The sequence below is a fragment of the Atractosteus spatula genome, chromosome 5 (assembly GCF_055471065.1).
Source record: "Atractosteus spatula isolate fAtrSpa1 chromosome 5, fAtrSpa1.hap1, whole genome shotgun sequence".
Taxonomy (NCBI): domain Eukaryota; kingdom Metazoa; phylum Chordata; class Actinopteri; order Semionotiformes; family Lepisosteidae; genus Atractosteus; species Atractosteus spatula.
The window spans coordinates 383,483-399,174 of NC_142710.1; the positions used below are offsets into that span (position 1 = coordinate 383,483).

The 15,692-nt window shown below is 52.8% G+C and overlaps 1 protein-coding gene across 2 annotated transcripts; it reads left to right on the forward strand.

The window, feature by feature from the left end:
* The first annotated feature begins 7,602 nt into the window (after window positions 1–7,602).
* On the forward strand, window positions 7,603–13,864 carry dhrs4 (dehydrogenase/reductase 4). Of its 2 annotated transcripts, none has more exons than XM_088916084.1 (9): window positions 7,603–7,736; window positions 9,017–9,143; window positions 9,914–10,091; window positions 10,177–10,278; window positions 11,121–11,191; window positions 11,392–11,443; window positions 12,088–12,222; window positions 13,385–13,440; window positions 13,592–13,864. In XM_088916084.1, the coding sequence occupies exons 2-9, from the start codon at window positions 9,019–9,021 to the stop codon at window positions 13,704–13,706; spliced, it is 834 nt and encodes a 277-aa protein (XP_088772210.1). In that variant the 5' UTR covers window positions 7,603–7,736; window positions 9,017–9,018; the 3' UTR covers window positions 13,707–13,864. The 2 variants fall into 2 exon arrangements, with proteins under 2 accessions (XP_088772210.1, XP_088772211.1); XM_088916085.1 differs by having other exon boundaries at window positions 7,637–7,736; window positions 9,052–9,143.
* Window positions 13,865–15,692: the final 1,828 nt, after the last annotated feature.

A 15,692-nucleotide genomic window follows, 5' to 3' on the forward strand; every position in this document is an offset into this window, starting at 1 on the left:
GGGAGAGGGACAGGGGCACACAGTTACAGGGGACAGGGAGAGGGACAGGGGCACACAGTTACAGGGGACAGGGAGAGAGACAGGGGCACACAGTTACAGGGGACAGGGAGAGACAGGGGCACACAGTTACAGGGGACAGGGAGAGACAGGGGCACACAGTTACAGGGGACAGGGAGAGACAGGGGCACACAGTTACAGGGGACAGGGAGAGAGACAGGGGCACACAGTTACAGGGGACAGGGAGAGACAGGGGCACACAGTTACAGGGGACAGGGAGAGACAGGGGCACACAGTTACAGGGGACAGGGAGAGACAGGGGCACACAGTTACAGGGGACAGGGAGAGGGACAGGGGCACACAGTTACAGGGGACAGGGAGAGACAGGGGCACACAGTTACAGGGGACAGGGAGAGACAGGGGCACACAGTTACAGGGGACAGGGAGAGAGACAGGGGCACACAGTTACAGGGGACAGGGAGAGACAGGGGCACACAGTTACAGGGGACAGGGAGAGAGACAGGGGCACACAGTTACAGGGGACAGGGAGAGAGACAGGGGCACACAGTTACAGGGGACAGGGAGAGACAGAGGCACACAGTTACAGGGGACAGGGAGGGACAGGGGCACACAGTTACAGGGGACAGGGAGAGACAGGGGCACACAGTTACAGGGGACAGGGAGAGACAGGGGCACACAGTTACAGGGGACAGGGAGAGACAGGGGCACACAGTTACAGGGGACAGGGAGAGAGACAGGGGCACACAGTTACAGGGGACAGGGAGAGACAGAGGCACACAGTTACAGGGGACAGGGAGGGACAGGGGCACACAGTTACAGGGGACAGGGAGAGAGACAGGGGCACACAGTTACAGGGGACAGGGAGAGGGACAGGGGCACACAGTTACAGGGGACAGGGAGAGACAGGGGCACACAGTTACAGGGGACAGGGAGAGGGACAGGGGCACACAGTTACAGGGGACAGGGAGAGGGACAGGGGCACACAGTTACAGGGGACAGGGAGAGACAGGGGCACACAGTTACAGGGGACAGGGAGAGGGACAGGGGCACACAGTTACAGGGGACAGGGAGAGACAGGGGCACACAGTTACAGGGGACAGGGAGAGAGACAGGGGCACACAGTTACAGGGGACAGGGAGAGGGACAGGGGCACACAGTTACAGGGGACAGGGAGAGACAGGGGCACACAGTTACAGGGGACAGGGAGAGGGACAGGGGCACACAGTTACAGGGGACAGGGAGAGACAGGGGCACACAGTTACAGGGGACAGGGAGAGGGACAGGGGCACACAGTTACAGGGGACAGGGAGAGGGACAGGGGCACACAGTTACAGGGGACAGGGAGAGGGACAGAGGCACACAATTACAGGGGACAGGGAGAGACAGGGGCACACAGTTACAGGGGACAGGGAGAGGGACAGGGGCACACAGTTACAGGGGACAGGGAGAGACAGGGGCACACAGTTACAGGGGACAGGGAGAAGGACAGGGGCACACAGTTACAGGGGACAGGGAGAGGGACAGAGGCACACAATTACAGGGGACAGGGAGAGACAGGGGCACACAGTTACAGGGGACAGGGGCACAGAGAGAAATTAGGTGGACAGGGGGAGGACAGTGGAGAGGTGGAGTGTGGAGGAACACAAGCATGGAACTGAGTCACACACCTGCATGTGTTACTGTTACCACATCGGTACAATAATCACACTGGCTCAGACCCAGCACACATTTGGGATTTGTCTTGAAATACAGTTCTACAGAGAAAGTGCTTGATGCAGTGTTTTCATGTAAGCAACAGTAATGTGATCCTGCATTTGTTTTTTTGGTCACAATAAACAGAATTTGAGTCATTCCTTAACATTCTCTGTGGTCCTTTATCTAGTCTGACTGTAGCTGAACTCACCTGAGTTTGTTAATCACTAATCAAGATCACAGTCCAGTCAGTCCAGTCCAGCCTGGAGTGTCTCACACTGCTCTGTCAGTGTCAATGAGTCTGATTATAATCTCAGTTAATCACTAATCAAGATCACAGTCCAGTCAGTCCAGTCCAGCCTGGAGTGTCTCACACTGCTCTGTCAGTGTCAGTGGAGTCTGATTATAATCTCAGTTAATCACTAATCAAGATCACAGTCCAGTCAGTCCAGTCCAGCCTGGAGAGTCAAAGGGGGTTTTATGGACAACATCATGGACAACGTCTCCCATCCCCTCTATGACATTCTTTTAGTGCACCCCTCACTGTACTGATTGTATTGTATGTATTGTATTATTATTATTATTATTATTGTATCATTCGTTACACTGTGGCTGTGTTGTTTGTGTTAAGCTGCTGTTGCACTGCAGTTTCCCTCACGGGATCAATAAAGTATCTATCTTCATATCTGGCGATTAGAAGGAGGATTATAAATGAACGCCAACGAAAATTAATTTGCCTTTAAGAAGACACTTCCCCTTTAAAAGGCGGACGAAAGTATCGCCTACGACCTTTGCCCACTATGTTGGGAAGTTGATCAAACGAAGAATCTGGAGTTTCGGAAGCGGACATTACGGCTCTAGTTTACTGTTAAGGAGATAACGCCTCTCGATCTCCACTGGAGCCAAAATGGCGTCAGTTTCATACACAGTGGTCCAGTAGCGCGGAGTTCAGTCTGGAGTTCGGTGCGCTGTTTTCGGTACTTGTACGGCTGGAACAACACCGGAGCTCCGTCCTCACTCGGGTGAGATTCTAGCAACTGCTGTCCTCGTTACAATAACTTTACAATAAATTACAATTTTCGGTATCTCTGCTGTTTCGGTCGAAGTTTTGCAACTTAATTTAACCCTTAGCCAGGAATTTTATTTTTATTATTATTATAAACGCTAGTAATACCGTCTTTTCAAATTAAAAAATGTGTTTATGAACTGGAGTGTCCAGTCAGTCAGTGTGACTGTATTAACCCCTCTCTCTCAGTGCAGTGTTAATGTACTGGAGTGTCCAGTCAGTGTGTCTGTATGACCCCTCTCTCTCAGTGCAGTGTTAATGTACTGGAGTGTCCAGTCAGTCAGTGTGTCTGTATGAACCCCTCTCTCTCAGTGCAGTGTTAATGTACTGGAGTGTCCAGTCAGTCAGTGTGTCTGTATGAACCCCTCTCTCTCAGTGCAGTGTTAATGTACTGGAGTGTCCAGTCAGTGTGTCTGTATGAACCCCCCTCTCTCAGTGCAGTGTTAATGTACTGGAGTGTCCAGTCAGTCAGTGTGTCTGTATGAACCCCTCTCTCTCAGTGCAGTGTTAATGTACTGGAGTGTCCAGTCAGTCAGTGTGTCTGTATGAACCCCCCTCTCTCAGTGCAGTGTTAATGTAACCCCTCTCTCTCTCTCAGGGCGTCGGAGGGGAAGACAGTGGAGGTCCCCTATAAGGGGGATGTGGACAACACCCTGAGAGACGTCCTCGGGGGGGTTCGCTCCACCTGCACCTACGTGGGGGCGGCGAAGCTGAAGGAGCTGAGCCGCAGGACCACCTTCATCCGGGTCACCCAGCAGCTCAACACCGTCTTCGGAGACTGAGCGCCCCCTGCTGGCCGCTCCTCGCCCCTTCTCTCCCCCCCCCCCATTCCCTGGGTCCGGCGGTCAGGCAGCAGGCCCGCCCCCGGCACACGCAGCCCCCAGGAACATTCCAGTCTCCCCCCCACCCCGGTCCAGCTCGGCCCAGTTTAGCACAGCTTGGTCCAGCATGGCCCAGTTTAGCACAGCTCAGCCCAGTTCAGCACAGCACGGCCCAGCACGGCCCAGCACGGCCCAGCTCGGCCCAGCTCAGCACAGCTCGGCCCAGTTCAGCACAGCACGGCCCAGGTCAGCCCAGTTCAGCACAGCACGGCCCAGCACGGCCCAGCACGGCCCAGCTCGGCCCAGTTCAGCACAGCACGGCCCAGTTCAGCACAGCACGGCCCAGGTCAGCCCAGTTCAGCACAGCTCGGCCCAGTTCAGCACAGCTCAGCACAGCTCGGCCCAGTTCAGTTCGGCCTTGTTCTGCCCAGCTCGACCCAGCTCGACCCAGCCCTGCGCAGCTCGGTCCAGCTCTGCCCAGCGTAGGGTTTCACAAAACTCGCCCCATCAGGAGCGCATTCCTGCAGTGCCCGGGCGTCACGGAAACGGGGTCTCAGATACACCACCTCGTTAGGGATCAGTTCGTTAACGAGGTGCCTGCTCATGTCTTAAACCAGCCGACGCCAGCGCACCTTCTGTAGAAATGCCAGGCACTCTTCCTGCTGCTCCAGGGCCCGGTCTGCCGCAGGCTGTTAGGGGGCAATTAATTAACGAGCTTCCTGTCTGTCTGTGTCCCTCACAGTCTGTGTCCCTGTCTGTCTGTCTCTCGCAGTCTCGCTCCTCTTTCTGTCTCTATCTGTCTGTCCCTCCAAGAGAGAGAGATGGGCAGATAGGTAGGGCACACAGTTACAGGGGACAGGGAGAGACAGGGGCACACAGTTACAGGGGACAGGGAGAGACAGGGGCACACAGTTACAGGGGACAGGGAGAGAGACAGGGGCACACAGTTACAGGGGACAGGGAGAGGGACAGGGGCACACAGTTACAGGGGACAGGGAGAGACAGGGGCACACAGTTACAGGGGACAGGGAGAGACAGGGGCACACAGTTACAGGGGACAGGGAGAGACAGGGGCACACAGTTACAGGGGACAGGGAGAGAGACGGGCACACAGTTACAGGGGACAGGGAGAGACAGGGGCACACAGTTACAGGGGACAGGGAGAGAGACAGGGGCACACAGTTACAGGGGACAGGGAGAGACAGGGGCACACAGTTACAGGGGACAGGGAGAGACAGGGGCACACAGTTACAGGGGACAGGGAGAGGGACAGAGGCACACAGTTACAGGGGACAGGGAGAGGGACAGGGGCACACAGTTACAGGGGACAGGGAGAGGGACAGGGGCACACAGTTACAGGGGACAGGGAGAGGGACAGAGGCACACAGTTACAGGGGACAGGGAGAGGGACAGGGGCACACAGTTACAGGGGACAGGGAGAGGGACAGGGGCACACAGTTACAGGGGACAGGGAGAGACAGGGGCACACAGTTACAGGGGACAGGGAGAGGGACAGAGGCACACAGTTACAGGGGACAGGGAGAGGGACAGAGGCACACAGTTACAGGGGACAGGGAGAAGGACAGGGGCACACAGTTACAGGGGACAGGGAGAGACAGGGGCACACAGTTACAGGGGACAGGGAGAGACAGGGGCACACAGTTACAGGGGACAGGGAGAGGGACAGGGGCACACAGTTACAGGGGACAGGGAGAGACAGGGGCACACAGTTACAGGGGACAGGGAGAAGGACAGGGGCACACAGTTACAGGGGACAGGGAGAGACAGGGGCACACAGTTACAGGGGACAGGGAGAGACAGGGGCACACAGTTACAGGGGACAGGGAGAGGGACAGGGGCACACAGTTACAGGGGACAGGGAGAGACAGGGGCACACAGTTACAGGGGACAGGGAGAGGGACAGAGGCACACAATTACAGGGGACAGGGAGAGGGACAGGGGCACACAGTTACAGGGGACAGGGAGAGACAGGGGCACACAGTTACAGGGGACAGGGAGAGGGACAGGGGCACACAGTTACAGGGGACAGGGAGAGACAGGGGCACACAGTTACAGGGGACAGGGAGAGAGACGGGCACACAGTTACAGGGGACAGGGAGAGACAGGGGCACACAGTTACAGGGGACAGGGAGAGAGACAGGGGCACACAGTTACAGGGGACAGGGAGAGGGACAGGGGCACACAGTTACAGGGGACAGGGAGAGACAGGGGCACACAGTTACAGGGGACAGGGAGAGGGACAGAGGCACACAATTACAGGGGACAGGGAGAGACAGGGGCACACAGTTACAGGGGACAGGGAGAGGGACAGGGGCACACAGTTACAGGGGACAGGGAGAGGGACAGGGGCACACAGTTACAGGGGACAGGGAGAGACAGGGGCACACAGTTACAGGGGACAGGGAGAGAGACAGGGGCACACAGTTACAGGGGACAGGGAGAGGGACAGGGGCACACAGTTACAGGGGACAGGGAGAGACAGGGGCACACAGTTACAGGGGACAGGGAGAGGGACAGAGGCACACAGTTACAGGGGACAGGGAGAGGGACAGGGGCACACAGTTACAGGGGACAGGGAGAGGGACAGAGGCACACAGTTACAGGGGACAGGGAGAGGGACAGGGGCACACAGTTACAGGGGACAGGGAGAGGGACAGGGGCACACAGTTACAGGGGACAGGGAGAGACAGGGGCACACAGTTACAGGGGACAGGGAGAGGGACAGAGGCACACAATTACAGGGGACAGGGAGAGACAGGGGCACACAGTTACAGGGGACAGGGAGAGGGACAGGGGCACACAGTTACAGGGGACAGGGAGAGACAGGGGCACACAGTTACAGGGGACAGGGAGAAGGACAGGGGCACACAGTTACAGGGGACAGGGAGAGACAGGGCACACAGTTACAGGGGACAGGGAGAGGGACAGGGGCACACAGTTACAGGGGACAGGGAGAGACAGGGGCACACAGTTACAGGGGACAGGGGCACAGAGAGAAATTAGGTGGACAGGGGGAGGACAGTGGAGAGGTGGAGTGTGGAGGAACACAAGCATGGAACTGAGTCACACACCTGCATGTGTTACTGTTACCACATCGGTACAATAATCACACTGGCTCAGACCCAGCACACATTTGGGATTTGTCTTGAAATACAGTTCTACAGAGAAAGTGCTTGATGCAGTGTTTTCATGTAAGCAACAGTAATGTGATCCTGCATTTGTTTTTTTGGTCACAATAAACAGAATTTGAGTCATTCCTTAACATTCTCTGTGGTCCTTTATCTAGTCTGACTGTAGCTGAACTCACCTGAGTTTGTTAATCACTAATCAAGATCACAGTCCAGTCAGTCCAGTCCAGCCTGGAGTGTCTCACACTGCTCTGTCAGTGTCAATGAGTCTGATTATAATCTCAGTTAATCATTAATCAAGATCACAGTCCAGTCAGTCCAGTCCAGCCTGGAGTGTCTCACACTGCTCTGTCAGTGTCAGTGGAGTCTGATTATAATCTCAGTTAATCACTAATCAAGATCACAGTCCAGTCAGTCCAGTCCAGCCTGGAGAGTCAAAGGGGGTTTTATGGACAACATCATGGACAACGTCTCCCATCCCCTCTATGACATTCTTTTAGTGCACCCCTCACTGTACTGATTGTATTGTATGTATTGTATTATTATTATTATTATTATTGTATCATTCGTTACACTGTGGCTGTGTTGTTTGTGTTAAGCTGCTGTTGCACTGCAGTTTCCCTCACGGGATCAATAAAGTATCTATCTTCATATCTGGCGATTAGAAGGAGGATTATAAATGAACGCCAACGAAAATTAATTTGCCTTTAAGAAGACACTTCCCCTTTAAAAGGCGGACGAAAGTATCGCCTACGACCTTTGCCCACTATGTTGGGAAGTTGATCAAACGAAGAATCTGGAGTTTCGGAAGCGGACATTACGGCTCTAGTTTACTGTTAAGGAGATAACGCCTCTCGATCTCCACTGGAGCCAAAATGGCGTCAGTTTCATACACAGTGGTCCAGTAGCGCGGAGTTCAGTCTGGAGTTCGGTGCGCTGTTTTCGGTACTTGTACGGCTGGAACAACACCGGAGCTCCGTCCTCACTCGGGTGAGATTCTAGCAACTGCTGTCCTCGTTACAATAACTTTACAATAAATTACAATTTTCGGTATCTCTGCTGTTTCGGTCGAAGTTTTGCAACTTAATTTAACCCTTAGCCAGGAATTTTATTTTTATTATTATTATAAACGCTAGTAATACCGTCTTTTCAAATTAAAAAATGTGTTTATGAACTGGAGTGTCCAGTCAGTCAGTGTGACTGTATTAACCCCTCTCTCTCAGTGCAGTGTTAATGTACTGGAGTGTCCAGTCAGTGTGTCTGTATGAACCCCTCTCTCTCAGTGCAGTGTTAATGTACTGGAGTGTCCAGTCAGTCAGTGTGTCTGTATTAACCCCTCTCTCTCAGTGCAGTGTTAATGTACTGGAGTGTCCAGTCAGTGTGTCTGTATGAACCCCTCTCTCTCAGTGCAGTGTTAATGTACTGGAGTGTCCAGTCAGTGTGTCTGTATGACCCCTCTCTCTCAGTGCAGTGTTAATGTACTGGAGTGTCCAGTCAGTCAGTGTGTCTGTATGAACCCCTCTCTCTCAGTGCAGTGTTAATGTACTGGAGTGTCCAGTCAGTGTGTCTGTATGAACCCCTCTCTCTCAGTGCAGTGTTAATGTACTGGAGTGTCCAGTCAGTGTGTCTGTATGACCCCTCTCTCTCAGTGCAGTGTTAGTGTACTGGAGTGTCCAGTCAGTGTGTCTGTATTAACCCCTCTCTCTCAGTGCAGTGTTAATGTACTGTAGTGTCCAGTCACTCAGTGTGTCTGTATGAACCCCTCTCTCTCAGTGCAGTGTTAATGTACTGGAGTGTCCAGTCAGTGTGTCTGTATGACCCCTCTCTCTCAGTGCAGTGTTAGTGTACTGGAGTGTCCAGTCAGTGTGTCTGTATTAACCCCTCTCTCTCAGTGCAGTGTTAATGTACTGTAGTGTCCAGTCAGCCAGTGTGTCTGTATGAACCCCTCTCTCTCAGTGCAGTGTTAATGTACTGGAGTGTCCAGTCAGTGTGTCTGTATGAACCCCTCTCTCTCAGTGCAGTGTTAATGTACTGGAGTGTCCAGTCAGTCAGTGTGTCTGTATGAACCCCTCTCTCTCAGTGCAGTGTTAATGTACTGGAGTGTCCAGTCAGTCAGTGTGTCTGTATGAACCCCTCTCTCTCAGTGCAGTGTTAATGTACTGGAGTGTCCAGTCAGTCAGTGTGTCTGTATGAACCCCTCTCTCTCAGTGCAGTGTTAATGTACTGGAGTGTCCAGTCAGTGTGTCTGTATGAACCCCTCTCTCTCTCAGTGATGTTTTTGAGATCCACTGCTCTGTTTTGGAAGCATCTCCTGACCAACCACATGGCTGGGAAGAGAATGATGTCACAAAGCAGTCTGACGGGGAAGGTCGCCATAGTGACAGCGTCGACAGATGGGTATGATTGAAGAACGTGGACGCTAGTTGTTAAAATAACATGTTGTGCTAGCTGCTCATTTTATATTTTGTTTCGCATTCACTTTTCAGCGACAGACTGTCTCAGTTCACTAAGGACTTGCACATGATTTCTGTGGGTAAAGGGACATCTTTAGTCAATCTTTGTTTCCTGTATTTTGCTGTTGTGCAACATCTACCTCTCAGTGCTGTGTTTCCCTCAGGGAAGATTTGAGTGTTACACACAGCCTTTACCAGTCCTTGCTGTGTTTCCATCAGGACACACTTGAGTGTTACACACAGTAACCACCTGTCCGTGCTGTGTTTCCCTCAGGACACACTTGAGTGTTACACACAGCCTCTACCTGTGAGTGCTGTGTTTCCCTCAAGACACACTTGAGTGTTACACACAGCCTCTACCTGTGAGTGCTGTGTTTCCCTCAGGACACACTTGAGTGTTACACACAGCCTCTACCTGTGAGTGCTGTGTTTCCCTCAGGACACACTTGAGTGTTACACACAGCCTCTACCTGTGAGTGCTGTGTTTCCCTCAGGACACACTTGAGTGTTACACACAGCCTCTACCTGTGAGTGCTGTGTTTCCCTCAGGACACACTTGAGTGTTACACACAGCCTCTACCTGTGAGTGCTGTGTTTCCCTCAGGACACACTTGAGTGTTACACACAGCCTCTACCTGTGAGTGCTATGTTTCCCTCAGGGCAGATGTGTGTGTCGCACACAGCCCCTACCTGTCCGTGCCGTGTTTCCCTCAGGATCGGTTTGGCCGCGGCGCGGGGCCTGGCGCGGAGGGGCGCTCTGGTCGTCGTGAGCAGCCGGCGGAAGGAGAACGTGGACCGGGCCGTGGCCGAGCTCCGGGCCGAGAGTCTCCAGGTGACCGGCACCACCTGCAACGTGGGCAACGAGGAGGACCGGGCGCGGCTGGTCTCCACGGTAACGCTGCTCTGGGGGCTCTGCGGCATCGGGGGGCGCTGTCCTCCGGCGGGAGTGTTGACGGGACTCGGCTCTTGTGTTCCAGGCTGTCCAGGCGTACGGCGGGATCGACATCCTGGTCTCCAACGCGGCCGTCAATCCCTTCTTCGGGAACATACTAGACTCCACAAAGGAAGTCTGGGACAAGGTGGGACAGCTCTGTCAAGAATCCAGCCTGTATTATTATTATTATTATTTATATTATTAAGAGACAGGCTCACTGTTCCTCAGGCTGGGACAGGAGATCACACACTGTATTATTATTGAGAGACAGGCTCACTGTCTGTTCCTCAGGCTGGGACAGGAGATCACACACTGTATTATTATTAATGAGAGACAGGCTCACTGCCTGTTCCTCAGGCTGTGACAGGGGATCACACACTGTATTATTATTATTGAGAGACAGGCTCACTGTCTGTTCCTCAGGCTGTGACAGGAGATCACACACTGTATTATTATTATTGAGAGACAGGCTCACTGTCTGTTCCTTAGGCTGTGACAGGAGATCACACACTGTATTATTATTATTGAGAGACAGGCTCACTGTCTGTTCCTCAGGCTGTGACAGGAGATCACACACTGTATTATTATTATTGAGAGACAAGCTCACTGTTCCTCAGGCTGTGACAGGAGATCACACACTGTATTATTATTATTGAGAGACAGGCTCACTGTCTGTTCCTCAGGCTGTGACAGGAGATCACACACTGTATTATTATTATTGAGAGTCAGACTCACTGTCTGTTCCTCAGACTGTGACAGGAGATCACACACTGTGCTGCCTGTTCTCTCCCCCCTCTCCCAGCAGGATTGGGAGGTGTTTTGTTTGTGGCAGGAGTGGGAGTTCTGGGAGAAGTTTGGGTATTTTAGGGTAGAGTGTTGCTTCTCTCTCCTGCGGTTACTTCTGCTAACTACACCCGCTCCTCTGCGTGCACAGCGAGCAAGGGCCCCTCCTCAGAGCTGCCATATCTCTTCTCCTGCTGTGCCCAGATCCTCGATGTGAACGTCAAGGCCGCCTTCTTCCTCACCCAGCTGGTCGTGCCCCACATGGAGAAACGCGGGTGAGAGGAAACAGGAAGAGCCGCTGGTGTCCATGTGGGGGGTCATGTGACTGTGTGGGCGTGCACGCCATGCCATCCTGTGATTGGGTCATGAAAGTGGGTGTGCCCATCTCCAGGCAAGTGCTGTGTGGGTGGGACTTGAAGCAGTGTTGGGGGGCGTGTCTCTAATTCCCAGCTGTCATTGGTCTGTTCATTTGCAGGGGCGGGTCAGTTGTGTTTGTCTCCTCAGTTGCTGGATATCAGCCTTTCCAGGTGAGAGAATGTCCAGTCAGTGTGTTTGTATGAACCCCTCTCTCTCAGTGCAGTGTTAATGTACTGGAGTGTCCAGTCAGTCAGTATGTCTGTATGAACCCCTCTCTCTCAGTGCAGTGTTAATGTACTGGAGTGTCCAGTCAGTGTGTCTGTATGAACCCCTCTCTCTCAGTGCAGTGTTAATGTACTGGAGTGTCCAGTCAGTCAGTGTGTCTGTATGAACCCCTCTCTCTCAGTGCAGTGTTAATGTACTGGAGTGTCCAGTCAGTCAGTGTGTCTGTATGAACCCCTCTCTCTCAGTGCAGTGTTAATGTACTGGAGTGTCCAGTCAGTGTGTCTGTATTAACCCCTCTCTCTCAGTGCAGTGTTAATGTACTGGAGTGTCCAGTCAGTCAGTGTGTCTGTATGAACCCCTCTCTCTCAGTGCAGTGTTAATGTACTGGAGTGTCCAGTCAGTCAGTGTGTCTGTATTAACCCCTCTCTCTCAGTGCAGTGTTAATGTACTGGAGTGTCCAGTCAGTGTGTCTGTATGAACCCCTCTCTCTCAGTGCAGTGTTAATGTACTGGAGTGTCCAGTCAGTCAGTATGTCTGTATTAATCTCACTCATGAGCTCTTTTACTGTGTGAACCTGTCTCTCTCTCAGGGTCTGGGTCCCTACAGTGTCAGTAAGACGGCTCTGCTGGGCCTGACGAAGGCTCTGACCCCTGAACTCGCCCCCTACAACATCCGGGTCAACTGTGTGGCACCGGGCCTGATCCGAACCCGCTTCAGCTCTGCGGTGAGTCTGAGGAGGAGGAGCATGAACAGTGTTACACAGGCTCTATAATTCTGTTCGTAATTGATGTTAGAGCAAGATGAATTTATGGACATTAAACAGGTCACCAATGAAAAGGCATTCAGCCCCTGTGGTTGCTACTACCCTTGTGGAGCCTCCTGTCCTGACTGGAGGGTCTCACCCAGCTGTGTCTGGAGAGAAGCCAGGGTATCGGCTTCAACAACATGGCTGGGCAGCTTGTTACCCACCCCCACCCCCCTCTGTGTAAAGAAGAGCCTCCTGTCCTGACTGGAGGATCTCACCCAGCTGTGTCTGGAGAGAAGCCAGGGTATCGGCTTTAACAACATGGCTGGGCAGCTTGTTCCCCACCCCCACCCCCACCCCCCTCTGTGTAAAGAAGAGCCTCCTGTCCTGACTGGAGGAGCTCACCCAGCTGTGTCTGGAGAGAAGCCAGGGTATCGGCTTCAACAACATGGCTGGGCAGCTTGTTACCCACCCCCACCCCCCTCTGTGTAAAGAAGAGCCTCCTGTCCTGATTGGAGGATCTCACCCAGCTGTGTCTGGAGAGAAGCCAGGGTATCGGCTTAAACAACATGGCTGGGCAGCTTGTTCCCCACCCCCACCACCCTCTGTGTAAAGAAGAGCCTCCTGTCCTGACTGGAGGAGCTCACCCAGCTGTGTCTGGAGAGAAGCCAGGGTATCGGCTTCAACAACAGGGCTGGGCAGCTTGTTCCCCACCCCCACCACCTTCTGTGTAAAGAAGTGCCTCCTGTCCTGACTGGAGGGTCTCACCCAGCTGTGTACTGAGAGAAGCCAGGGTATCGGCTTCAACAGCATGGCTGGGCAGCTTGCTCCCTACCCCCACCACCCTCTGTGTAAAGAAGCGCCTCCTGTCCTGACTGGAGGGTCTCACCCAGCTGTGTACTGAGAGAAGCCAGGGTATCGGCTTCAACAACATGGCTGGGCAGCTTGTTCCACTTGCATTCTGCCAGAAGAGGAGCCTCTTTGTGTAAAGAGAGGATTCCTGTTCATGATTTTGAAATGAGTTAACAAATGCTAAATAAGTAGCAGTCGAACACAGATAAAGTAATGAATGGGACTGTCTGTTATATATATAGAGAGATATATGTCTGTCTGACATCCTGCTGTCTGTGTTTCTCCCCAGATGTGGAAGAACAAAGACTTTGCAGAAGAATTCATGAAGCAGCTGAGTATCAAAAGGTAAAACAAAGATCTGGAGCCGGATCTTGGGGAGCTGGAGCTGTCTGGACTGGAGTCCGCGTGTTGTCCCTGTGCCTGGGTGGGGTTGGCTAGTTTTACTCTGGTTGTCGTCGTGATGGTGATGATGATGACGAAGGCTGCTGTGTTGTAGGATCGGGGAACCGGATGACGTTGCGGGGATCGTCGCCTTCCTGTGTTCCGATGAAGCCCAGTACATCACTGGAGAGACCGTCAGTGTGACTGGAGGGATGAACAGCCGACTGTGAAGAGGGAGGAGGAGGAGGAGGGTTGGGGGTGGGGAGGGTGAGGAGGAAGAGGAGGGCCGTGGGGTTGAGGAGACAGCGGCTGAGCTGGGGGACAGCTGTGTCTGTAAGCGCAAATCTCTAACAGTCTTGACAAAACTGCAGTAAACTCATTCCATTTGTCCGTTTTTTTTTTCTTCATCGTTTTTGACTGTGGACTGAGTACAGGCTCAGTGACCACAGCCTGGACACAGAGACTGGACACAGACAGACCTGACTGTCCAGAGAGGACAGGCTCAGTGACCACAGCCTGGACACAGACACTGGACACAGACAGACCTGGCTGCCCAGAGAGGACAGGCTCAGTGACCACAGCCTGGACACAGACAGACCTGACTGTCCAGAGAGGACAGGCTTAGTGACCACAGCCTGGACACAGACAGACCTGACTGTCCAGAGAGGACAGGCTCAGTGACCACAGCCTGGACATAAAAATACTTCAGAAATTGACAGCCTCCTTGGAGGGCTTATACACAGAGAGAGGGAGGTAAATAAAGTCAGAGACTAAAGGGTTAATACACAGAGACAGAGAGGGTTAATACAGTCAGACTGGAGGGTTAATACACTGAGAGGGAGATTAATATAGTCAGAGACTGAAGGGTTAATAGAGAGGTTAATAAAGTCACCAAGACTGGAGGGTTAATACAGTCACTGAGACTGGAGGTTTAATACACTGAGAGGGAGGATAATATAGTCACTGACACTGAAAGGTTAATACACAGAGGGAGGATAATATAGTCACTAAGACTGAAGGGTTAATACACAGAGAGAGGGAGGTTAATATAGTCACTGAGACTGAAGGGTTAATACACAGAGAGAGGGAGGTTAATATAGTCACTGAACCTGTAGGGTTAATACACAGAGGGAGGTTAATAAAGTCACTGTACACATATAATCATCTTTATTGTAAAAATCTCTGTACAGGTAGTCAGATTATAAAAGGTAGTTTTGGTTCAAAAGTTCACCCATTATACAAGGTATTACAAAATCCAGATAACATTACAGAGTGACACAGCTGCACTGTCTCGACACACTGACACACTGCAGACAGATACAGCTGCGCTGTCCCGACACACTGACACACTGCAGTGACACAGCTGCACTGTCCCGACACACTGACACACTGCAGACAGATACAGCTGCACTGTCCCGACACACTGACGCACTGCAGTGACACAGCTGCACTGTCCCAACACACTGACACACTGCAGACAGATACAGCTGCACTGTCCCGACACACTGACGCACTGCAGTGACACAGCTGCACTGTCCCAACACACTGACACACTGCAGACAGATACAGCTGCACTGTCCCGACACACTGACACACTGCAGTGACACAGCTGCACTGTCCCGACACACTGACACACTGCAGACAGATACAGCTGCACTGTCCCGACACACTGACGCACTGCAGTGACACAGCTGCACTGTCCCAACACACTGACACACTGCAGACAGATACAGCTGCACTGTCCCGACACACTGACACACTGCAGTGACACAGCTGCACTGTCCCGACACACTGACACACTGCAGACAGATACAGCTGCACTGTCCCGACACACTGACACACTGCAGTGACACAGCTGCACTGTCCCGACACACTGACACACTGCAGACAGATACAGCTGCACTGTCCCGACACACTGACACACTGCAGTGACACAGCTGCACTGTCCCAACACACTGACACACTGCAGACAGATACAGCTGCACTGTCCCGACACACTGACACACTGCAGTGACACAGCTGCACTGTCCCAACACACTGACACACTGCAGACAGATACAGCTGCACTGTCCCGACACACTGACACACTGCAGTGACACAGCTGCACTGTCCCAACACACTGACACACTGCAGTGACACAGCTGCACTGTCCCGACACACTGACACACTGCAGACAGATACAGCTGCACTGTCCCGACACACTGACACACTGCAGT

What these genes read in the sequence shown, in the direction of transcription:
- dhrs4 (XM_088916084.1), top strand. Translation starts at nt 9,019, where the DNA reads ATGTTTTTGAGATCCACTGCTCTGTTTTGGAAGCATCTCCTGACCAAC. An exon ending in CCCCACATGGAGAAACGCGG is followed by an intron (nt 11,192 to 11,391) that starts GTGAGAGGAAAC and finishes GTTCATTTGCAG; the next exon opens with GGGCGGGTCAGTTGTGTTTG. An exon ending in GAACCCGCTTCAGCTCTGCG is followed by an intron (nt 12,223 to 13,384) that starts GTGAGTCTGAGG and finishes GTTTCTCCCCAG; the next exon opens with ATGTGGAAGAACAAAGACTT.